The sequence below is a fragment of the Vipera ursinii genome (genome assembly GCF_947247035.1).
Source record: "Vipera ursinii genome assembly, chromosome: 1".
In the NCBI taxonomy this organism is placed as follows: Eukaryota; Metazoa; Chordata; class Lepidosauria; order Squamata; family Viperidae; genus Vipera; species Vipera ursinii.
In genome coordinates, this window is record NC_139512.1 from 98,817,479 (window position 1) to 98,842,183 (window position 24,705).

The 24,705-nt window shown below is 35.8% G+C and overlaps 1 protein-coding gene across 2 annotated transcripts in view; it reads left to right on the plus strand.

The window, feature by feature from the left end:
- The window catches only part of SBF2 (SET binding factor 2), a 227,048-nt gene extending 204,478 nt beyond the window's left edge, over positions 1-22,570 (plus strand). For both annotated transcript variants that reach the window (XM_083350643.1, XM_083350642.1), the window contains 8 exons: positions 4,111-4,237; positions 8,663-8,790; positions 9,956-10,192; positions 12,066-12,170; positions 14,626-14,816; positions 15,755-15,842; positions 16,775-16,906; positions 19,665-22,570. In XM_083350643.1, coding sequence (XP_083206769.1) covers positions 4,111-4,237; positions 8,663-8,790; positions 9,956-10,192; positions 12,066-12,170; positions 14,626-14,816; positions 15,755-15,842; positions 16,775-16,906; positions 19,665-19,763 — 1,107 coding nt within the window. In that variant the 3' untranslated portion in view covers positions 19,764-22,570. The remainder of the gene's footprint in view (positions 1-4,110; positions 4,238-8,662; positions 8,791-9,955; positions 10,193-12,065; positions 12,171-14,625; positions 14,817-15,754; positions 15,843-16,774; positions 16,907-19,664) is intronic.
- Positions 22,571-24,705: the final 2,135 nt, after the last annotated feature.

Consider the following 24,705-nt stretch of genomic DNA (forward strand, 5'->3'; position numbering starts at 1 on the left):
AAATGACAGAATGATCTCAGTTCGAATCCAAGGCAAACCATTCAATATCACAGTAGTCCACGTCTATGCCCCAACCACTGGTGCTGAAGAGGATTGAAATTGACAGGTTCTATGAAGCCCTACAGCACCTTATAGAACTAACACCAAAAAATGATGTCCTTATCATCATGGGGGATTGGAATGCTAAAGTAGGAAGCCAAAAGATAACCGGAATAACAGGCAAGTTTGGCCTTGGAGTACAAAATGAAGCAGGGCACAGGTTGATAAAATTTTGTCAAGAGAATATGATAGTCATAGCAAACACTCTTTTCCAACAACCCAAGAGACGACTCTACACATGGACATCACCAGACGGTCAATACAGAACTATGTGCTCTGCAGCCAAAGATGGAGAAGCTCTATACAGTCAGTAAAAACAAGACCAGGAGCTGATTGTGGCTCAGACCATGAGGTTCTCATTGCAAAATTTAGGCTTAAATTGAAGAAAGTAGGGAAAAGCACTAGGCGACTCAGGTATGAACTAAATCATATCCCTGATGAATATACAGTAGAGGTGACAAATAGATTTAAGGAATTAGATCTGATAGACAGAGTGCCTGAAGAACTATGGACAGAGGTTCGCAACATTGTACAAGAGGTAGCAACCAAAACCATCCCAAAGAAAAAGAAATGCAAGAAAGCTGTCTTAGGAAGCTTTGCAAATAGCTGAGGACAGGAGGGAAGCAAAAGGCAAGGGAGAAAAAGAAAGATACACCCAATTGAATGCAGAATTCCAGAGAATAGCTAGAAGATATAAGAATGCCTTCTTAAATGAACAGTGCAAAGAAATAGAAGAAAACAATAGAATAGGGAGGACTAGAGTTCTCTTCAAGAAAATTGGAGAGATGAAGGGAACGTTTCATGCAAATATGGGCATGATAAAGGACCAAAATGGTACGGATCTAACAGAGGCAGAAGAGATTAAGAAGAGGTGGCAAAATTACACAGAAGAACAATACAAGAACGAGCTTAACGTCCCTGATAACCACGATGAGGTGGTCACTGACCTTGAGCCAGACATCCTAGAATGTGAAGTGAAATGGGCCTTAGGAAAGCTGAGCAACAACAAAGCTCGTAGAGGTGACAGTATTCCAGCTGAGCTATTCAAAATCTTAAAAGATGATGCAGTAAAAGTGCTACACTCAATTTGCCAGCAAATTTGGAAAATTCAACAGTGGCCATAGGATTGGAAAAGATCAGTTTACATTCCAATTCCAAAGAAAGGCAGTGCCATTTTCAAACTATCGCACCATTGCACTCATTTCTCATGCTAGTAAAGTTATGCTTAAAATCCTACAAGCTAGACTTCAGCAGTATGTGGATCGAGAAGTACCAGAAGTACAGGCAGGATTTCGAAGAGGCAGAGGAACTAGAGATCAAATTGCCAACATACGCTGGATCATGGAGAAAGCTAGGGAGTTCCAGAAAAACATCTACTTCTGCTTCATTGACTATGCTAAAGCATTTGATTGTGTGGATCACAACAAAGTGTGGCAAGTTCTTAAAGAGATGGGCGTACCAGATCATTTTATTTGTCCAGTGAGAACTGGACATGGAACCACTGATTGGTTCAAAATTGGGAAAGGAATCCGGCAAGGGTGTATACTGTCACCCTGCCTGTTTAACTTATATGCAGAGCACATCATGAGAAAGACAGGGCTAGATGAATCAAAAGTTGGAATTAAGATTGCCGGGAGAAATATCAACAACCTAAGATATGCATATGATACCACTCTAATGGCAGAAAGTGAAGAGGAACTAAAGAGCCTCTTGTTACAAGTGAAGAAGGAGAGTGCAAAAGTTGGGTTGAAAGTAAACATTAAGAAAACCAAGATCATGGCATCCGGCCCTCTCAATTCCTGGCAAATAGATGGGGAAGAAATGGAGGTAGTGACAGATTTTATTTTCCTGGGCTCCAAGATCACCACAAACAGGGACTGCAGCCAAGAAATTAAAAGACGCTTGCTCCTGGGAAGGAAAGCCATGGCAAATCTAGACAGCACACTAAAAACCAGAGACATCACCCTGCCAACAAAAGTGCGTATAGTCAAGGCTATGGTCTTCCCAGTTGTAATGTATGGCTGTGAAAGTTGGACCATACGAAAGGTTGAGCGCCAAATAATTGAGGCCTTTGAACTATGGTGCTGGAGAAGACTCCTGCGAGTCCCTTGGACTGCAAGGCGATCAAACCGGTCAGTCCTAGAGGAGATCAACCCTGACTGCTCTTTAGAAGGCCAGATCCTGAAGTTGAAACTCAAATACTTTGGCCACCTAATGAGAAGGAAGGACTCACTGGAGAAGAGCCTAATGCTGGGAAAGGTCGAGGGCAAGAGAAGAAAGGGATGACAGAGAATGAGGTGGCTGGATGGAGTCATTGAAGCAGTAGGCGTGAGTCTAAATGGACTCCAGAAGATGGTCGAGGACAGGAAGGCCTGGAGGAACATTGTCCATGGGGTTGCAATGGGTCGGACACAACTTCACAACTAACACAACAACAAAGTTTTATGAATGCATGTACATCTCATTGGTGTTTTTTAAAAAAATCTTTCAAGTCAGCACAAAGTAAAATTATGGTTGGATTAGTCAGTTCAATATAATATTTCTAACATGGGCCATGCAGGTGCTTTTTATAAGTCAGTTAATTGACAACGATAGCAATATCGATCTATTGCAGCTCAGATCTCGAATATGAAAAGGCTATATTGCTTATATGAGGTTATTTTCTGGGAAGATTTTTTTTCTAATCTTATTAACTTCCACATGTATGCTAAAATAAAAGGTTTTTACTCTGCAAGTCTTATTTCTATAGAACATTATTTTTGTAGAACAAATATCCTCTGTTTCCTCATGTGCTTGAAGTTGTACAATTATATATTTGGAAATCTAATTTTAGATTTGACTAATTTTAGATATGCACTATAAATTCATAAGAGTTCTACAATTCAAACGATCAAGAGCAATAACTGAAGATTTAACAAATGAATCTCTTCATGTGGTTGAAAAAGAATTGTCCTTATTTCGCCTAGAGAGTACATAGGAAGTTGTGATGCTTAAATTAGAAATGCATCATCTTTTAAATAGCCATTGTTTATGCCAATTTCTCCAGGTGTCAAGTGAATTATTAATGTGAATCGCTATTTCACAATAGCAACATCTGGTAGATCATCCAGTTGTTACTAGGAAGAAAACTTTGGTGACAAAAATGTAATATTACAAATGATGCTTCTCTCACTTTCTTCTACAGTTTTAGTGATTGCTAAATCTTGTGGGAATTATACTATTTGCATAAAATCATTATAAAAATAGAACATCTCCAATTGTTCTCCCTTTCATTTTCCAAACATCAAAATAGAAAAGATAGGTTGTAACTATTATTTTATCCACTATGTGTATATTTTGTAGGTAAGGTAGGAAGACTGATACAGTTCAAAGAATGCTACTAAATTTTATTTTTCCCATTATGTTTGCATCACCAAATACCCAGTAACTACAGAATTTCTGTATATTCTACAATCAGTTCTAATGGTTAAAAGAAGTATGGAGATTATATTGTTATATCTACAAACAGACCACGATTCTGCTACCTTTTTCTTTGCTCTGTTATTGGGGGAGCACATTAGAATTATTCTATAGGTAGCATGCTCTTTTTCTGACCACTTAATCTTGATCTGATCGGATCTTTGTCAAGCATTGTTCTGTGTATACCCAGAAGAACAAATTCTATTTCATCATCATCTTCACCATCAGGTTTTAATGCTGCATACTTCAGACACATATACATACACAGGGAGGGGGGGGGGAGAGAGCGCCCTGTGAAAGAATTTAATCTTGACATCTTTATAAAGCAATGCAGGAGTGAGTAACAAAATAGATCTCCATGGGAAAGGCCATAGAAAAGTCTGTATTTGTATCCCACATCATCTCTACGTGGGAAACATAAAACACCTCTATTTTAATCTTGCTGTTAAAAATGATACATAAGAGCTAAAAAAAATGAAATAATATAATTTGCTGACTTTGCCCCTGCTAATAAATTAGTTATGACCATTGTTTTATTTGTATGAATTTCAGATTCACAGCCAGTATCCAACAGAGTTTGAATTCAATCAGTATTACTTGAAGTTCTTAGCATTTCATTATGTTTCCAATCGATTTAAAACATTCCTGCTGGACTCAGACTATGAAAGACTGGAACATGGTATGGATCCCAAGTTGACCAATGTCTATTTTATTATTTTTAAATTTTTTCATCAGAAATGTTATATTACTGACATTTGCTTTGAATTTTCTAATCCAATTGAAAGAGGAAACTGTATATTTGTTTGTTTGTTTATTACTTTTAGTGGCTGCCCATTTCACTCACATAGCAACTCTGAGAGATGTACAGTTTTTTTTAAAAAAAAAAGTTAGCATATCTGTCATTTAAACAGTTTTTCAAAATTCCATCAGTATTTTCAGAAATTGAAAAAGTATCATTTAATGGTTCCTAGCAATTGGTTTCATTGCAATATCAGAATATGAAGGATTGCTTATCTACAAACTGGCATGTACGCCTTGATTGATTGATTGATTAATTGATTGATTGATTGTAATAGCACTGAAGCAAATTGGGAATCTGGGATGGACAGTGGAAGATAACTGGTTTGTATGTTACAGAGGGCTGATGAACAGAGATGATAGCCGAAAATGTTGTTGAGGGTTTTCTAGTACTGTTGGAACGGTGAGCAAGTCGGTAGCAGCAGCTCAGACAGCCCTGCAGGGAGTGGGTTGCTGGATATGTGCAGGATCATTAGAATTAAGCCAGGAGCCAAAGAAGGTGCTGCTGTGGGAGACTAAGTAGTAAAACCGGGTCTGGAGATCATTTGTTTGACAACAGAAACACAATATATAGCAGCTGAGTATGGCTGCTGCTGGCCAGGTTGGTGTTAGGCTGCAGAGGCAGCAAGACGTCTTTGTGGGTAGTGGTGGTTTTGACTCCTGGTAATGTAATGGTGAGGGATGCAGTGGCTCAGTGGGTTAGGACGCTGAGCTTGTCAGTCAGAAGATCGGCAGTTTGGCGGGTCGAATCCTGAGTGCCACGTAACAGAGTGAGCGCCTGTTACTCGTCCCAGCTTCTGCCAACCTAGCAGTTCGAAAGCACATAAAAATGCAAGTAGAAAAATAGGGACCACTATGGTGGGAAGGTAGCAGCGTTCCGTGCCCCTTTGGCATCTAGTCATGCCGGCCACATGACCACGAAGATGTCCTCGGACAAGTGCTGGCTCTTCGGCTTTGAAACGGAGATGAGCACCGGCCCCTAGAGTCAGAAACGACTAGCACACATGTGCGGGGGAACCTTTACCTTTACCTAATGTAATGGTGCTGACAACGAGCCCAGAGGCACTTAGCCTGAGTATACTGGAGTGCTAAGGCAACAAGCAGTGGGAATGAGCTTATCTATTTATTTAGGATTGAAGTCTGCCAAGAGCAGGAGCAGAAGCGTGTTTAGGTTCTGACAGGTTAGCTATATTGGGAGTAGCCTGGGATCTGGTTAGAAAATGGCAGGGTTTGGGGGAGTAATTTGTCTAGGGGAAAGGGCATGCAGTGATGGGTAGAGAAATATGTGATGGGAGTAGACAGTAAGTTTACTATGTTTATACCCATTCCACCTTCTAGCCCCCTGGTCATCCCTTGACACCTGAAGCAGTAAAAGAGTAAGCAAAGAAGAAGCCCCCTGGGCTTGGTCATCAGATCTTTGGTGATCCTGGCCTCAGGCTGTTGCCCCTTGCAGGCTAGGTGAGACAAGGCTTTTCCCATCCAAGATCCCATCATGGAACAGAGAGCTGACCTGGCATGTATTACCAAGATCTGATTGGGCAATGGGGGACGAGTCTTCTCTTGGAATTGTGTCTACAATGGTTTCAAGTGCAAAATAGCTGTATCCCCAAAACATGTATATTCTCTCTCTCTTAGTCAAAGGTAATTTTGGAAATTACCATCATCTTGGGAAGCGTAGTTTGAAAACAAAAAAGGTATACGTATACTACATATATAGTCTGCACAGTCAAATCATAATCTACTTATAGTTAATAAAATACTCGTTCTTAAAAATAAATATCTTTAGCAATATATTTTTATTCTTTGCTCTTGCATTTTTTATAGATGGGTGTCTTAGTCAAATCACTTATACAATAAGCTAATAACATTACTATATCTAAATATTTCATTCTTTTCACGGATAATTGGTTAAGCATATCTGAGTATACATAGGAGGCATTTGTGCATTTCAGTTTGATTGACTGGACAGTCATTTGCCTGAAATGGTATAGGGTTTCCTGCCTGAGCAGGGGGTTGGACTAGATCTTGGATGGGAAAAGCCTTGTCTCACGTAGCCTGCAAGGGGCAACAGCCTGAGGCCAGGATCACCAAAGATCTGATGACCAAGCCCAGTGTTGGAGCATTCACCACTTCTGGAGGCAGGTTGTTCCACTGGTTAATTGTTCTAACTGTCAGGAAGTTTCTCCTTAGTTCTAGGTTGCTTCTCTCCTTGACTAGTTTCCATCCGTTGCTTCTTGTCCTGCTTTCAGGTGCTTTGGAGAATAGCTTGACTCCCTCTTCTTTGTGGCAGCCCCTGAGATATTGGAACACTGCTATCATGTCACCCCTCACCCTTCTCTTCGTTAAACTATACATACCCAATTCCATCAACCGTTCTCTATATGTTTTAGCCTCCAGTCCCCCAATCATCTTTGTTGCTCTTCTTTCTTATCCTCAAGTATGCTCTGAGATCTTGACAAGTAAGATATCTTTTCCATTTTCGATATTATCACTATGTCTTCTAATTCTTCATTTGTCTGAGTCTGTCTGTTAGTTCCTTTCTTTAGGTCCTCCATCTGTGGATCTGCTTCATCTGATTTTCCTTCTATTTTCTGGGTTGCTAGTTCCTTCTTTGTAGTCATTTTCTGAGTTTGTAGATTTAGATTAAAATATTTTTATTTTATCTCCTTTTGTGTTATTTTTAGTTCATCGTGAACTAAGGCAATTGTTTCTTGTATTGATTTTAACATAGAAAGAATTTCTTTCCAAAAGTCATCAACATTTTCTTATTGGTATATCAGGCTGGGGTCTTTGGGGACAGGTGCTAGGGATGGGGTTTTTTAGCATTTGAAGCTAATTATGAAACATCCATTTTATTTTTGTATGTAGCCTTTATAGTCTGATCTATTTAGGGATTTTAAAAAGTTTCAATCAATTGTCATTTGAACTCCAAATTATCCAGCTGGCCTATCAGTCCATCCTTAAGTCTCCCTTCAGCAAATCTGAGTAAAGTTTAAATTTTTCAATTTTTTCTGTCCAATGAAAATCATTGTTCATCAATCAAAGGTTTGTAATCCAAAGTATTCCATCATCTCAATCAATAATGCATGTTTCTTCTATAGGGAAATAGCTCCATGACACAGCTCTAAAAGTCATTTAGTATTTATATTCATAGTCCAGGCAGGCCAGTTTCAAAATAGTTTATTGTCTGCCACACAAATAAGCAGCCCAAGAGGGTTTTTCCCCCTTTTCCCAGCTGCAGTCTTCAAAACTTAGTTTCTGAAAACAACAAGAGTCTTATCTGAGTCTGAGCTTCCAGCCAAGTTTCCTTTAGGCATAATAAATTGTAGTGCTGTAGTTCACCACTAGATGTTGCTGACGCCTTCTTCCAGCTTTTTACATTCAAACATATATTACAAGCTTTTTAAGTGTCTTTTTTAAAAAAAAATCTCAGAAGCACATTTAGTCCCCACATTTCAAAGTTATATATGTGTATTGATTCCAAATTAATCTTGTAATTTTCTCTGTTTCCCCTCCAAGCAATTAATTCACCCCTTTTCCAGAGGGAATGGGGTGGAAATTCCCCTTCCCTCTTTCATTGGGCAGTTGCTTTGCTCTTTGCTTTGGGCAGTTGTTTACCAGGAAAAAGTCTTAAAGTCATAAAGAGAGGATAGGGTCTCACACAGTTCCATCCACGTTACTCGAAAGTTGCTGGTTAATGCTTATTTTCTTCAGTTGGCAGCAGCTTCTGACTGGCCACATGAATGTAGCCAGTCCTTCACCCACCAGTTTGGAGGGCTTACTCAGATCAAACAGAAGGGCCGCCGTCCTCCTGCGATCAACAAGGGTCCCCTCCTTCTCCATCGCCTCTTCAGGGTGAAATTGAACGCGGAAGATGGAACCCCATCTTTCTGCACCCGTCACGCCGCAATGTCAAACCGGAAGTTGACTAATGATTATTGATTTGTATTATGTTTTGATTTTAAAACTTGGAACTCTCAAGATGTTTTCAGTTATTTTGCTTTTTAAAAACTTTTCAAGGTGTTCCAAGTCCGTATAGCTTCTAGTCAATATTTTTGCCACTAGTTCTCTTAATTTTAGTTTATATTCCTCTTGACAAAATTCTAGTATCTCATGATAAGTTAGCCATTTGTATTTGCCTACTATTTGTCACTTATGAAATGCTTCTTGTGCTGAGAGTCACAAATGTATTTTCAGGCACATTCTGGATTTGTCTCTATTCCACATTCTCAGTATGGCACATCTAACTTAAATATTGTACCACAGATTGTGTCCTTCTAATTACATTACATTTTATCATTTGAAGGAACATTATTTGAAGATAAAGGAGAAAAACACAGCAAAAAGGGAATTTGCATTTGGGACTGCATTGACAAAATACACAAAAGGAGTCCAGTGTTCTTCAATTATCTCTACATGCCAGTTGAAACAGAGGTATACAACAGACATGTTCACAGTCTTTCTAATTCTAATATCTAATAAATACAGTTTGCCATTAGTGTAATTAACATTTATTCAGTGGGTTAATTGCCCCAGTTTTCAGAATGATTACCATGCTATCTAGACAGTAGATTTTCAGATGCAGGGATCTAAAAACTATATCCAATGAGTCTGGTAGTGTGCGTTTTTATGAGGCTTTTTGTTATTTTAAGGATGTTGTGATTTGGCAGATATTGGGAATTTTGTTGATATGTAATTGCTGTGATAGTCTTATGACTAGACCAACATTATATTATAAAAGCAAATACTTTTTAAAGGGTAAGTCCAAGTGTTGCAAAGAACCCTGGGTTCAGAAAGACAGCTTGTTAATTGTACATCCTTGGCCAAACAGGTTTGAGGGAAACTTCAAGGTTTTTATTTCTTTTAGTCACTGGTTATGAAGAAGATCTATTTGTCCCTAATTTTTAGTTCAAAGAATATGTCCAAATACTGTTTGAATGTCTGTGTAATAGTTATATATTATACATGACTGTCATTTACTGACAACATATAAAACTAGCTGAGCATTTAACAGGGCTACCTGGGATACACAGTTTTAGGTGGTGGTGCCTACTCGAATTTAAAGGTCATGATGCTAATGCTTTTAGGATGGGTGTTGCTAAATGTTAGCATACTTTGAAATAAAGGCAATGATTGTCCCACATTTTTATGTTACTTGATTCCAAGGGACCAAAATATTTGCAAAGCTAGATTTTTTTTGTATTCTGTATTTTAATAACATTTCTGAATTTATAAGTGTCATAATTATTTTAATATGGAACTCACACCATGTCATACTTTGGTTGCATCATTTCACAGGAATAAACTGAGCAAGGGCTCCTGCCAGTTCATGAAGAACTTCATATGTTCTGGCTCTACAGATTTTAAAGGAGAGGAAAATAGGGGGTGTTCCCAGGGTTAGAACTGAATTGAGAAACAATTTACTTACTTAACCATAGAAGGAAACTGAAAAAAAAAGAATTGAATTGCTTCCTACTATTAAAACGGATTAAATGTTTATCTGCATTAAGTTGAGGAAAATGGTTTGAGCCAAGGGCATATTGTTAGGGAAGATGGGTCACATCACATTTATCATTTACAAGGGTTCTTTTTTATACAGGTATTAAAACCAAATGTCAGCATTTCCTGCCTTAAGAAATGGGATTACTACACAGAAGAGACTTTAGCCACAGGCCCAACCTATGACTGGACTATGATAAGTGCAAAGTGTAGTAGTACCTTGGATGAAACAGATCAGGTGGATATGCCACCTTCCCACAATAAGAGAAAAATTGTCTGGCCTTGCTATGATAACCTTACTAAAGTGCAACCTGATGCCATCACCAACTTATTTAGTGTAAGTATAACCTCTTAACACATTCATGTAGCTTTATTATTTTTAAAAAAAATATTTTTAGTTTTCAGAGTTTTTAATAAAAACAAAAGAGCAAGATAAGAAAATGTAGGGAGAGAGTCGGTTTTTAAAGTAATTTTAAAACTTTCACAAGAAAAATGCTGCATTTACTTTATTGACCATTACCTAAATCTCATCATATCTATACATACGGTACATATGTTCTCTGACTATACAGTATATCCGCACCAGTACAGATACCATAATTGATAAAGTCTTGTTTATATTGCCTACCCCCTTATTCAGTTTTTAAGCTATTGACTCCGTGAAACACTAGATTGCCCCCAAAAGGAATGCCATTTTTTCTGAATTACAGCTGACTAAATCTGTTTTCTGTATAGATTTTCTAGTAAAATATGCCATATTATTATGCCTTAATAAAACTTGTCATTTTTTCCCAGCATACCTAATATTTAGTATGTGCATTATTCAAGAACTTGCTGGAACATCTTTTGATTAATTGTGAAGTACTTATTCTGGCATTTTGGAGCTTTTCTTGGCATCCACAGAAGCTTTTTGTTAAAATGGTGAAAGCAGCCCCATCACTTTTGGCCTTCATGTGACATGACAAATCATATACAAAACAGGCTAGACTTAAACAGAGCAGTGCTACTTGCTTAGCAAAAAGGCTTTGGAAAATATATTCAGATATTGTGATCTGTCTGTGCCTACAGAGAACAGAATTATGCAGTCAGTAGCTTTCCCCATAACACTCTTTGGAAATAAAAGTTGGACTTCAAGAAGCAGAATAAAAAAATCTGTTAGTTTTGGAGAAGTCTCTTGAAAAATCTATGAATAGCTAAAAAAGCAAACAAATCATGAATGACCAAATTACCATATTTTAGATATATTATGCAATGATCTACCTCTCTTGAGAATGTGTCCTGCTGGGAAAGGTGGAATAAAAGAAGACCAGTGATAAAAGCACCTTTAGAAACTTTGGAAAGCAGGTTGAACACAGATAATCCTGGAAAAAAATATTTGGGAGCTGCTAAACATCAAGCTGACTTGATAACTCCTTAAAATCCTAAAATTGGGTCAATAATTTGTAGCAAATATAATAACAACACAGCTGGTCACATTTAGGACTCCTTAAGGATTAACTGAAGACTTGGAGCTTTGTCTTTATATTAGAGACATAGGCTATAAACGTATGATATGAAAAACACTGTTCTGATTCTTAAATAATTTGGGCTATCAGATCAAAGTGCCAAAATCTAGAGGACCAATAAATGGCAGAAAACAAATAGGACAAGCTAGTGGTTATAGTATAGTGATTTTTTGTAGTCCTGGTCTAGTAGATCTATTTGTAAGTGAAGAGTACTGTGGTGTCTGTAACAAATCCTGGGAGACTGAAGAATGCTGATATTGCTGAAGAAGGATTGATAATGCTGATGCTGAAGCATACTACCTGAGGCACTTGGGAAAAATTGTTTCTGTCTTATTTTCATTTTCATTTGATTTCATTTATAGCTTATGCATAGGAAATAGTTCTAATAAGAGAGAGTAAGGGAATTCAAATTCCCATTTTAAAAGTAGAAATAGATTACAGTTTGGCATACACATTAAATAAGTCCATCTCATTTCCTTTTTTATTATAATTTAGTACTGTTTGTTTAAAAAAAGTGATAAATGTTGATCTTGGCAATGTAAAATCTTGCGGTCACAGCATTGGACTTGAACTGTGTAAGTAAGTTTTAAAACATTTATCATTTTCAACTGTAGCAAGAGGTTGTAGCTCATGTGTTTGAAGGAACAACAGAAAGATTTAACCTTATGGAAAACAAGGGAAAAAAACCATTTCAAATGTTTTTAGGAAATTGAAAGACTGGAGAACAAATTAAACCACAGCCCAGAAAGGTGGCAGTCACTGTGGGAAAGAGTTAAAGTAAATGTGAAAGAAGATTCAGGGAAAGACAATGTAAGTATTTTGACAAGAATCTTCAACCTTTCAGCAAGGGCTAAAATAGTTGTCTCAAAATTCCACGTATATGTAGCACTGTTAAATTATTGAATATGGCAGTGCATGCATTTTAAATTCTTAACATACTTATAGTACATCTCTGTCAGTGGATTCACATTTCATGCTGAAATGGGATAATGATTTATTACTGCCAGATAATGCACCCAACCATAGTACTAAATTCCACTCCCCAGCACTGTCCATCTTAATTATTTAAGAATGTTTTTAGCTTTCTAAAAACTAAATCATGTATATAGTTAGTGGTTGATAAATCCAGGTTAAACCATGAAACATGGTTTTGACCTAGACTTGTACAAAATCTCAGTGGCTTCAATGGCTCCTTTCAATACAAGGACTTGGCACACTATGAGGACCCTTGTAGTAACATAGGGTAATACAAGGATGTTTGCAGTGAGCAAGGATAAGTAGCACTGCTTGAAGAGTATGGAGGACTGCAACAAAGAGAAACATGGAGGAAAAAGTCATGAACAACTTTTCCACTTGCATAAGTCTGATTCCAAAGCATTGACTAAGAATAATACTATAAATGCAAAGGAAGCCAATATAAATTATTATTCTTGCATTACAATCACCATCTCTGTGCAGATCATCTTCTTGACCTTTAATTTATCCAGTTCCCTAGGTATGGGATAAATAACTTTCATACAGGCTAGCCATGCTCACTCAATTATACTACCATTCATTTTTTTTCTTGAACATTAATATTTATAGTGCTTATTTCAATTCAGATTTTCATGTATCATTAAATATAAATCTCCAAAGTACTCCTTCCACTTTCCCTTACTTCAGTTTCATCTCAAATAACTTCACCTCTTTTTGTTTAAAGTCCATTCATTTACAGGAAGTTCCTTGTTTAGCCCTCTTCACCTACCTCCAAAACAAAGTGGGCTTTTTTCCCATCAAAACATTTTCTATTTTTCTTTTAATTTTAACTTTTTCTACCAAATTCCTTGCAGCTATGATTTTCCCTACTACACGTACAGTAATCTTTTATTTTTGCTGTGATAGTTCTCTTACTTGCTCTTTTCCTCACTCACTTCATGTCATTGTTCTTCCCGGCATTTATTTTCATGCTGCCATTAGCATAATTCCAAATTTCTTGGTTTTTTGTAACCTAATTCTTTTCATTCTTTCATTCTATTTCAAGCATTTTTTCCAGGTTTCACTCTTGACATACTGTAACCAAATAATGATCTGTCCCACATGACATCTCTCATGCATCCTTCACTAAATCTTTTATTTGTTCATCTTAAACAATCAAATCAGTCATGCTTTTTGATGAATTCCCTTTCGATGTGTAAGCATTAATTTCTGCTTAAATCAGAAAACAAAGAGATCTTTATGTAAGCAGATATGCAAAATGCCATGCACTCACTCAAAATGTTGCACAAGTTTTCCTAAAACTCATCCATGGTTTTTCCATTAGCATCATTCACTGGAGCACAACATGCAGCTATTATCAATATGTGATTTCCTACTTTCATATGCACTCACAAATTCATACTTTCTGACATAAATGTTAACCATTTCATTCATAGTTAGACCTACATCTCTACTCCCCAGGATGTACTCATTGTCTTCTTCAGATTTATTGGGTCCTTTCTTTTTTACTTAATTTCTTGATAGAGACACAGTATATAGCACAGAATTCCCTTTCGATGTGTAAGCATTAATTTCTGCTTAAATCAGAAAACAAAGAGATCTTTATGTAAGCAGATATGCAAAATGCCATGCACTCACTCAAAATGTTGCACAAGTTTTCCTAAAACTCATCCATGGTTTTTCCATTAGCATCATTCACTGGAGCACAACATGCAGCTATTATCAATATGTGATTTCCTACTTTCATATGCACTCACAAATTCATACTTTCTGACATAAATGTTAACCATTTCATTCATAGTTAGACCTACATCTCTACTCCCCAGGATGTACTCATTGTCTTCTTCAGATTTATTGGGTCCTTTCTTTTTTACTTAATTTCTTGATAGAGACACAGTATATAGCACAGATATTGTGATGTTTTAGCATTTGAATGAATCACATTGCAACATACTAGCTAATCAAAGCTACAGTAATCGCTTGAAATGAGAAATTTATGACCAAAAATGCATTAGCAACGAACACTGAATAAGTTCTAAACTATTTTTACAGATCCTTTCAAGTATCTTTTTATTAGAAACTTTATGTGCCAGCTGTACTGTCATTTTTCTGTTGCAAGAAATAGAGTGTAGCAATTCATTTCTGAAGTTTTTAATTCAGGCCCTGGATTTCTGTCACAAGGTTAGATTTAAGCAATCTCTGAACAAGAGGTAAAGTATCTCTGTTTGGAACTTTGGCTAACCCACAATGTTTTTTCCAACCCCACACCATGTCACATTACCTTTTAAAGCATCGGAGACATCCTTCTGGCTCTTCGGCAATGTCTGTCAACCTGCACTCTTGTCAGAAGAGGTCTATATTGCATCTACCAGACAGTGGCTTGGGTGAAGAACGGAACAGCAACATTTCATCTTCCAACGGTGTGGAAAGGAGAGTAACAACATTGTACAATCAGTTCACATCGAAACATGATGAAAATAGGTAATCTGGACTATCAGACTATGATACAAGTCTGGCTTCCTTAAAACATTTTCAAAAGTGTTATATTTGCTTTATTTTCATTCTGTTTCAAATGACTCACAAAACATCCTTTATTAAAACTTTTCCAGTTGCAGCTTAGTATAGTTATTTATACAACAAATTTATTACAGTGGAAAATAGTGCTCTCCAGATGATTGGATTTTGGCTATGTTGGCTAGGAATTCTGAGGATACATAAAGTCAGGTTAATTAACAGAAGAAAGTGTCACAGTACACCACATATATTCAGTGTTCCACAGATGTAGTTTAAAAAATGTGATGTGATAATCAAAGGAAGGGCTCTCAAAACTTAAATGAACCTTAAGTGTTAAATCAATCTTAATCATATTCACAATCAGAAGAATCTGAAATCTTTGGTCTATATTTTATTTGTCTGAAATTAAGGGTAAATTCATATTTATCAGTTAAGAAAACTTTCTGAGAATTATTATACCAAGATAAATAGAGAGACAGGTTATCACACTTTACCAGCTCCTACTAGCTCCAGCCAATGTCAGCCTGTGCCTGTGACTCATGCACTCACCAAACCTCCATATTGGAGGAGGAGTTTTGAAAAAAACAAATAATATCACCCAGTATCAAAACACTTTACACATCCTGCTCAGGAGTCTTGAAATAGTTCAAGCTGCTAATGTTTCAAGCTGTTAACATTTTGCACACCATTAGAATAAATGAGTTACAGTAAGTTAAAACCCACAGCTTGATGTTGAGGTAATGTATATTACTTTGGTAATGAATTAATAGGAAATTTTCATCTGGGCATATTGTTCTTTGCTTTATGTTCTCTACTATGTATTTGACTGAATTAATAAACATCATTAATATGTGGATATTTTTATGATTTCCATTGTTTAAAATAAGAAATAACATTTCTTCTAGATCTTTTGAAGGTACTCTTTACAAAAGAGGAGCTTTGCTAAAAGGTTGGAAACCACGCTGGTTTGTGTTGGATGTTACAAAACACCAGGTAAAGTGTAATAATGATATGTAGTATATGTTTACCATCTGCAGGTTGAACCCCAGAAGTATCCCTCACCCACCAATCTTCATCTGAAATGTTGTTTCTTTTCTTTGTTTATTTGAATGTATATTATTCTTTCATTATATTTTTGTATCATTTTCTTACCATCAGACTTCCAAGACCATGTTGAGCTTTAAATCAAACTTGCTTTTATATATTTCAGATTATTAAGTAGGTACTATGGATTGTGCATGCTTCAAAAATTACTGTGAGATAGTGCTTCAATTATTGAGCACAATAATTGTATGCTATTTTTTTTCTCAGACTATCATGTGAAAAAAGGTGCTACTTTCTTGCAAATTTAATCATAAAACTTTTACATTAACATTAGGCATTAATAATGAAATACTATTTTTGAATGCTAATTTTTAATCAAAAAATGTTAAATTATTTTTTACAATGTTGCTTATTTTTAAAATATTAATAAAGATTACATTATACATTTTCTCAAGTGCATCCCAATTATCCAACATATTTTGATTTTTTTCTTTACTATCCTTAAGAATTTGAAATAATTATGAAATGATTTAGAATTTTCAGTATTTTGATTAAGGTATTTTATTAATTAAGTTTCAACAGTTATAAACCATTTAACCCTTCCAAAATGGTTCAGAAGCTGTAATCCAGACATCCCCTATACATCAGCATGCCTTTTAGCTTGCCTTCCCCTTCTCTATATTTGCTATGTAATCATTTTTATACAGAGGTGAATTTTAGGAAATTAAAAACTGTCCACGACATCTCATTTGAGATTATGGTTAATCGTAGCTACTCTATATACAGTTATTCACATGTTCAGTATAACAATATCATACTTTTCATTTTACTATGCTGGTTCCTTTTTTAACCTTTAGTGTTTCTTTTCCTTTTTATCCTAGCTAAGATATTATGATTCCATGGAAGATGCTTGTTGTAAGGGCCATATTGAGCTTGCAGAAGTAGAAAGTGTAATCCCCGCTTCACCAACTATTGGTGCTCCAAAACATGCTAGTGAAAAAGCTTTCTTTGATGTAAGTAGATTGGCTCCAGACTACCATCTGCTTTAAATTAATAACAAAAAATTGTACTCATAATCTGTGCTCGTAGTAATCTGTGCAGAGAGATACAACTCCCTAATTTTTCTCAGCCAGATTTAACTACAGTGGACATTTGCAAGAATTTTCCTGGGCGTGGGGGTGATCTGCAGTATAGGATGTGACTGTAATTTGCATATAGAAAGTACACCAGTGTAACATGTCTCTCCATTGCCCTTATATATGGATGCTACATATTTTAAGTAACACCCCCTTTAATGACATTTGATTTGTCAAAGGCAGGTTCCCACGTTCTAGAATAGGAATTTTGGAAGCCGTCTTACATCAAATCACATCTTTGTCCATCTGGTTCACTAATGTTTATGTGGACTGGCAGCAGTTTTGCAGAGTTTCAGATTGACGTCTCAGCCCTTCCCAGAGTGACTACAGATTTAACCTGGGATTGATCCAAGCAAAGCAGATGCTATGCCACAAAGTTCAGTCTTGCTCTTAATTCACTAGACCAGTGTTTCTCAACTTTGGCAACTTTAAGATCTGTTGGCTTCAACTCCCAGAATTCCCAAGCCAGCATGCATTAGACACTGGCAGTAGAATCTGTGCAGAATGTTTCTTAAATAAGGACATGGAGAAATAGATACATTTAGCCAGTACTCCATTTCTACCAATAGAAGAGAATATACTGGCTCAGGATTGAATTGTGGGGTCCTTGGTGCTCTCTGTCGGTTTTTTCCTGCAGACATTCCATTACCTGGCTAGGTGACATCTTCAGTGCTAGAAAGGAGTGGAGCTTACTTTCTGTTTATATATAGCAGTTGTCTTGTCTTCAATACACCCAAAGTTGTTGGTGAGGTTGTTGTTTTCCCCTTGGTAGTTCCTTGATTAACTTGTTGTTGACTGCTTGATTGATTGTTTGGGTTTGCTCCTGGTATTAATCCCTGCTTATCTAGGTGTGGGTTGCTGGCAAGGAATTTGATCTTTTCTTTTTTAGCTTTTTATTGTCTCTTGGTGTGTAAATGTGGTTCATCTATGTGCCTGTTGGTGGATGATTTGACTGAATGCCAGGCTTCAAGTAATTCCCTAGTATTTTTGCATGTAGTGTGATCTAGGATGTTCAAGGTTTCCCAGTTGAAACTATGCTTAAGTCTGTTCACGTGTGGAGAAATTTTATCAAGTCTCCTGACTCCTAGTTGGTGTTTATGGATGCACTTTGCTAGTCTTCTGCCTGTCTGTTCTATACAAGGCTGTTGCAATACTTAACACTGTATATTATGGATGACTCCTACTTTTTCTTCTTTCTTTTTTCGTTAACTTAAAATATTTTGGAGGGCTTCAGTTCATTTGGCTATTATGTTGATGCCATGTAGTTATAAATAGTCGGTTAGTTGTTTCAGAGATGTTTTTGATGCATGACATATTACTTTTTCATATCTTGTGTTATGAGCTGCTATATGTAAAACAAAGAGCAAATTCCACTTCTTTCTAGCAATAAAGATATTACCCAGTTAGGCAATGAACCATCTGCACAAAAAACAACCAAGCGACAAAGACTCCACACTCCCTTTTCTTTCTTAACTTATCATCAGCCATTTTTAGGGGTCACCGGATTGCCAAAATAAATGGGCCAAAATTTGTGAAATGGAACTACTACTATTTTTTTCATTGGGTAACCTGGGATCTAGATATTATCTATCTGCTTAACAACCTGCAGAAAACTGTGCAAAATAATGTGCTTGATGTTGGATAGACTAGATGAAGAAAAAAATAATGTTTAACACATATTAGACATAGGAGCTCTTGAATAGTCAAAAGGCAAATAAAAGGATTGCTACTTTAGTATTAAGCAGCTCTTAAGGAAAAGATGGGATGGAAACAATATATTGGAAATCAATATAGAATTTCTCTTCCTGACTTTCTTCAGTTATGAAATTCCATTTAACATAGTTGGTAGCTCATCCTGAGGTTGTATGATCTAGGTAACACATAGACTGTATTATCTATCAAGTATAGGAAAGGACAGCAATTTCCAAGGAACCAAATTGCCTCAGCATTTAAAACTGCTTGAAGAGAGAATTCTTTCTTTGCAGCAGCTGAGTCTATTGTTCTGTACACTCTATTTCCTGAGAAAAGTAGGGGGAAATGTCTGATTCATCGAATGAACTACAGATAACTTTTGTCTTACAAACATAATTGAGCCTGAAATTATGGTTGTAAGTCATGCTGATAGTTAAGCAGGTCCCCATATGGCCACACCCAATTTTATGACCTTTTTTGCAGTGCCAATAAGTAAATCCAATGTTCACAGTGTATATTTTTGCCAGAAACGGGAATTAAATGCTGATTTCTGACAAAAAGTTATAAATTAAGATCATGTGATTACAGGGCACTGCAAACAACTAAAAATGTGGAGGAATCCCTCAGAACTTCAAATCTGAGTCATAAGTAGCCCTTGGGAGGCCATTGTAACTTTCAGTGGTCACTAAACAACCGGTCATAAGTTGAGGACTACTTGTATAGTAGAAAATCTTGACTTGCTTGCAGCTTCTCGTTGCAAACTTCCCATGCATTTATAGACGTGATTCTCTTTTCCAAATGGTAGATTTTTGGAGTTCATGAGAACAGCAGAGAACAATGTTGCTTCTGCAAAGACTGTAATGGCAATAGGATTCATGAAGTATGGAAATCAAGTATGTTCTAAAATTAATACTGCTTTTATCTTTTAATTTTAATTGTGCAGCTAAAGACAAGTAAACGAGTGTATAATTTTTGTGCGCAAGATGCACAGAGTGCCTACCAGTGGATGGACCGAATACAGAGTTGCATTTCCGATGCATAATAAGGAATTTATTTTTGCTATCATCATCATCATTTAAAAATATCTATTGATATGCCTGAGTAACTCTATTTCTAAGAAGAATTGTTTATTGCAGTTCAAACAGCCTTATATTTCAGCCACAGTGCTCAGAACATCATATTTCTTTTAGTTGATAATTTATATAATGTCTCGTTCTCCATTTGGAAGACACTAACTAACCTCATTGCCCAGAAAACCTCATCTTCAATACAATTCCAGGCTAAGTGATCCCAGCGGGATAACTTTTTTCTAGACACAGGAATGAATAATCCCGCAGAACACTTAATTTTTGAAAATAATCCTTTATTTATCTTTAATCTTATTAGCTTCCTATTTTAGAAAAAGGGATTCATGTTCAGACTAGCAGTGTATTCTGAGAAAGAGGTTATTTAAACCTTTAAACCCTGGAGACCAATAAAAAGGCACACTCAAGGCACCATAAATTAAAAGAAGCGGTTTCTTTTCTGCCACTTGCTTTCTGAACATTCTGTCTTGAGAAATATCTTGCCATTTTTCTACTAGTTAATTCGTCTTTGTAGATGAATGGAAACCAAGATCAGGCCTCAGGAAGAGGAAATGCTAACGAATACAAAAGTTGTATATTAACTTATGTGCTGTTCTGCTCAATGTAAAAAGGAAAAAAAAATGCACTAAACAAAACAAAACACTTGCACTGAAGTCTTTGAAAACAGGCATTTTGAAGGAGAGAAAAATAAATTATTTATAGCAAAACGCTAGCAAGATAACAACAATTTAAGATAATGATATGTACATAATTTGGCTTGATGTGATATAATTTGATACTTTAAATGTTTTTGCACATAAATTGGAAGAATGTTTTTAGATTTTTTAACATTTGCCAGTGTGTTTGTTCATCTTAAAAATCTCTGACAATTTTTTTTACAAACCAAAATGAAAGCTTTTCTTGATAGTGACTTTTGAGTGTAACAGCCCTAGAAATAAAATACGTTTTCTTTAAAAACTTAATGCATTAAAATTAATAACTCAATGTTTGTTTATACTAGCCAGTATTTTCTAGGGTTTAGTGACGTCACTTGTAAGTTAATGGCTGAGTTCACATGTAATGCTAAGTCAAAGTTTAATGGAATAAGGGCATCTCACTGCAAACCTTGGACTGATGAATGGATCTCTTTTCTTGGTGGTTTGGAAGCTTTCATATTAAGTTCCATTCTAAGAGCTGAATCTGGACAGTGATTATTAATCTTCACTAAAGTTGGCTATAACAAGCCAATGGTTTTTGAAATAGCTTATTTTTTTACTAACCAGAGTTAAAATTAACCACAGTTTATTATTATGAACCTTAAATTATGATTTATCAAAACTAAATCAAGAACTGTTAGTGTGCTTCTCTTACATGTGAACGAAAAGAAAAGGGGAGCCCAAAGGTCCAAAGCTCTCAATAGTTCCTCCTAATATTAAACCATGGTTTAGCATTATGTGCAAATCAAGCCAGTATTGACTAAAACTGATTTCACTTGTAGGATTTCAGTTTCTGGAATTGTTTACCTTTTTAAAAAAACCACTATTTCCCCTATTTTTCTAATGAATAGTGAATACAGATTTCACACTACACAAAATAGGAAATATTTCTTTTTTAAATATATTTGGATTTCCAAACTTAAAGAAATGAAGGATTTTTCTAGCATTTTCAGCTGATAAATTACCACTTGTGAAAAAAAATGGTGTTTGCACATTCATGTACTTTTCTTTGTATATGAAGTACTTTTTTATGTGCTTTGTAAAATAATGATTGTGTTTGTTTTAAAGTTGTTTAAAAATATACATTACTCATACAGTTATAACTAGGAATTTTAATTATTTTATATATGTTCCATAACTAGCATTTGTTAACTAACTTGTAATAAAGATATTTCATATGACAACATTCCTTCTTTACCCAGTGGAATAGTTAATACCATATCTTTAATTGTATAATTTAGATCCCAAGTTATCCTGTAATAAAATTCATATTTTTGTACAGAAAGTGCCATTTTGCATGTGAAAAACTGTCCTTTGCTCTATTTTTTCATTGTTAAATTCAAAACATTCCATGAATATCACAAACTGGCCATATCAGTTAGCTGCCTTGAAAAGTTAAGCTATGTATTTCATTCTGTGTTGACTGAATAAATAAAAATTGTATGAAACATAAATATGGCTAAAAGATACAAATAATATAATAGCAACTGATTATTCAGGTGTTATTGAAACTGTTGTTGGAAAACTCATACATCTGACTGCAACTTGTCCTTGGGAAGAAAAATAAGCAATATTTTTCATGGGGCACAGGGTGGATTTGATTTAAGTCAACTCGAGCAACTTTCATCTCTGTCCCACAGCGGCTCCTCCTCTGACCCACTGTTCTCACCAACAGTCCCATTCACTTTAATGGGACGGCTGGATCTCTTTGTTGCATTGCTTGCATTTTGCACACATAACTGCTTTACCCATAGGTAGAGGAACTTTATTAAAATATTCCCAAACTGGGTCTTTGAAACGGCCTACTGCCATTTTGCTCCTCAAGGGAAGAATAAAGCACTTCAAGCTATGTGCAGAAACATCACAAGGTTAGACACAAACTGCTTAGAAGGTTTCACTTTCATTTTTACTGCTTGCCCTTCCTCCTCACACGTAGAGCCTGGTACAGATGCATTTCTCTTCAAACAATCATACAGTTTGTAGTGTGCATAGATTTGCCAAACAATGGGATAAAGGCATATTCCTGAACTTTGTTTTATGATTTATCTCATGGTTATTGTGTGAATGCATCAATGCAGTGCACATTATCTCAGCTTGCAGAGCTTGGATTCATTGAATGAGTTTACCAAAAATGTAAATATTGCAGAATATGCAGCCTCATTGCTACATAACTAAGCTCCATTTCATGCTGAATAAACTAAATTATTAATGTATCTTAAACAGAAAACTATCTTTTGATAGATTTTTACTCCAATAGCATTTTATTAAAATAAATTTGATAAAAAAAATCTAATTTAAATAAAATCGATTGTTTTTGTTTTTGTTTTTAAAAAATCATCGATTATTATCCACCTGATGGGGCATAACTTGTGAAGGACATAGATTCCTCTTTCCTCTTTAGTGTGTGTAAATTAAATTGCATATTAAATTGAAATATCAGCAAACACTTTTTATAGTAAGAGCACAGGTCTTATAAACTACTAGTCACTTGTATAAGTCACAATTTCTAGCCAGATGAGCGCACAATTTACTGGTTTTCTCTTAATAAGTTGCTGTCTTATGGCAAGGGCAGTAAGTGTGTTGTGTGATTGCTTTCCTTATGTTATACATGACCATGCTAACCAGTTTGGGGAAGCAATTTTAGATTATTATTTTTTTGACAGTTATTAAGTCTCATCCATCTCTTTTTTCTTTGTTTTGATATTTTTGCACAACAGTATTGCTATTCTTAGCAATAGCACTTAGACCTATATACCATTTTACAGTGCTTTACAGCCCTCTCTAAGTGGTTTACAGTGTCAAAATATTAAACCCAACAATCTGGGTCCTTACTTTTCTGAACTTGGAAGGATGGAAGGCTGAGTCAACCTTGAGCCAGTCAAAATTGAGCTTCTGGCAGTGGGCAGAGTTAGTTTGCAATACTGCATTCTAACCACTGCACTATCACAGCCCAACAATTACTTTTAAACCAAAGGCCTCCATACATGATGATTTCCTTGATATCTGTTTCATCTGGTCATGAATTGCCTTGCCAGTGGAAAGAAATGTAAACAGTTAAACTCAGCTCACATCCAGGCAGAGGTGAAAAGAGGACAAAACACAGCCTGCCAGGCAGAGGTGGGCAGTCCTTCCTTGCCAGCAGCCATCATATCTGGTGCACCTAGTCAACTTCAGTAGGACGAGCATCCAAAGTCCCAAATAAAGAAACTGGTTACAGTCGATGCTAAAAGCAAGGTCAGAAAACAAGCTGAACTATTACCAGCAGCTAAAACCGTTGAAGGCAAGAAGTCCTTTTTGGTTATATGCAATCTTTTATGAAGGTTCTGTCTGCTTAATATTTTTAAGTAAATGTTGCTTTGTTATGGGGACTGGGAGGATTTTTTTCATTTTGTGAAAAAGTCCCATGAAGCATAATAAGTATAATTTGGTTTGGTTTACATTCATAATAGTGGTGCTATGTAGTACAAGTACTACAAAAAGTAAAAGTACAATTGTACTTTTCTTAACCTTCAAAAGTAGTATGAATAGCACTACATTTAAAGTAGTGCTAATAGTACTGTTAAAAGTAAAAGTACTATTAGCACTATTTTAAATGTACTATTCATACTACTGTTGAAGGTTAAGAAATATTGGAGCTTCTCAGCAAAAATAGCAGATGTTACATATTATGAAAAGAAGCAAAGGAATCTGATGAATAGATGGCACATTTAACATTTACAAGGAGCTAGAAGGCTCAGTTAAAGCTGATGATTCCTGAGTCACGTAGTGGTACTTTGGAACATTGCTGGAAATGTGATTACTAATATCTTTAAAAGCATGCAGCTAAACAAGGCAGGGAAAATTTTTTGGAGTTGTAAAAGTTTGCAGGATGTGTATCGAAAGGGGGAAAAAAACTTTTGAGAGATATAAACTCTATAAAAATATTTCTTTTAAGAATTTTTTTAAAGAATTCCTTGCAGATTCAATTTTTGGCAGAATACCATATTTCAAATAGCAGTAAGATTTCCAAAAAGTAAAAAAAAATTGTAGATAAAATTGTTTATCTAATGCCAAAGGAGTTGCAAAAGTAATTATTAAGGACTAATTAAAATGGCAATTTCTGTTTTCAGTTTTTACTTTTATAAAGTAGCGTTCATACCCAGCATGAAAACAAGTCAAAGCTGCATCTCACAAAATAGAACATAAAAGAACAAATGCAAGCAAC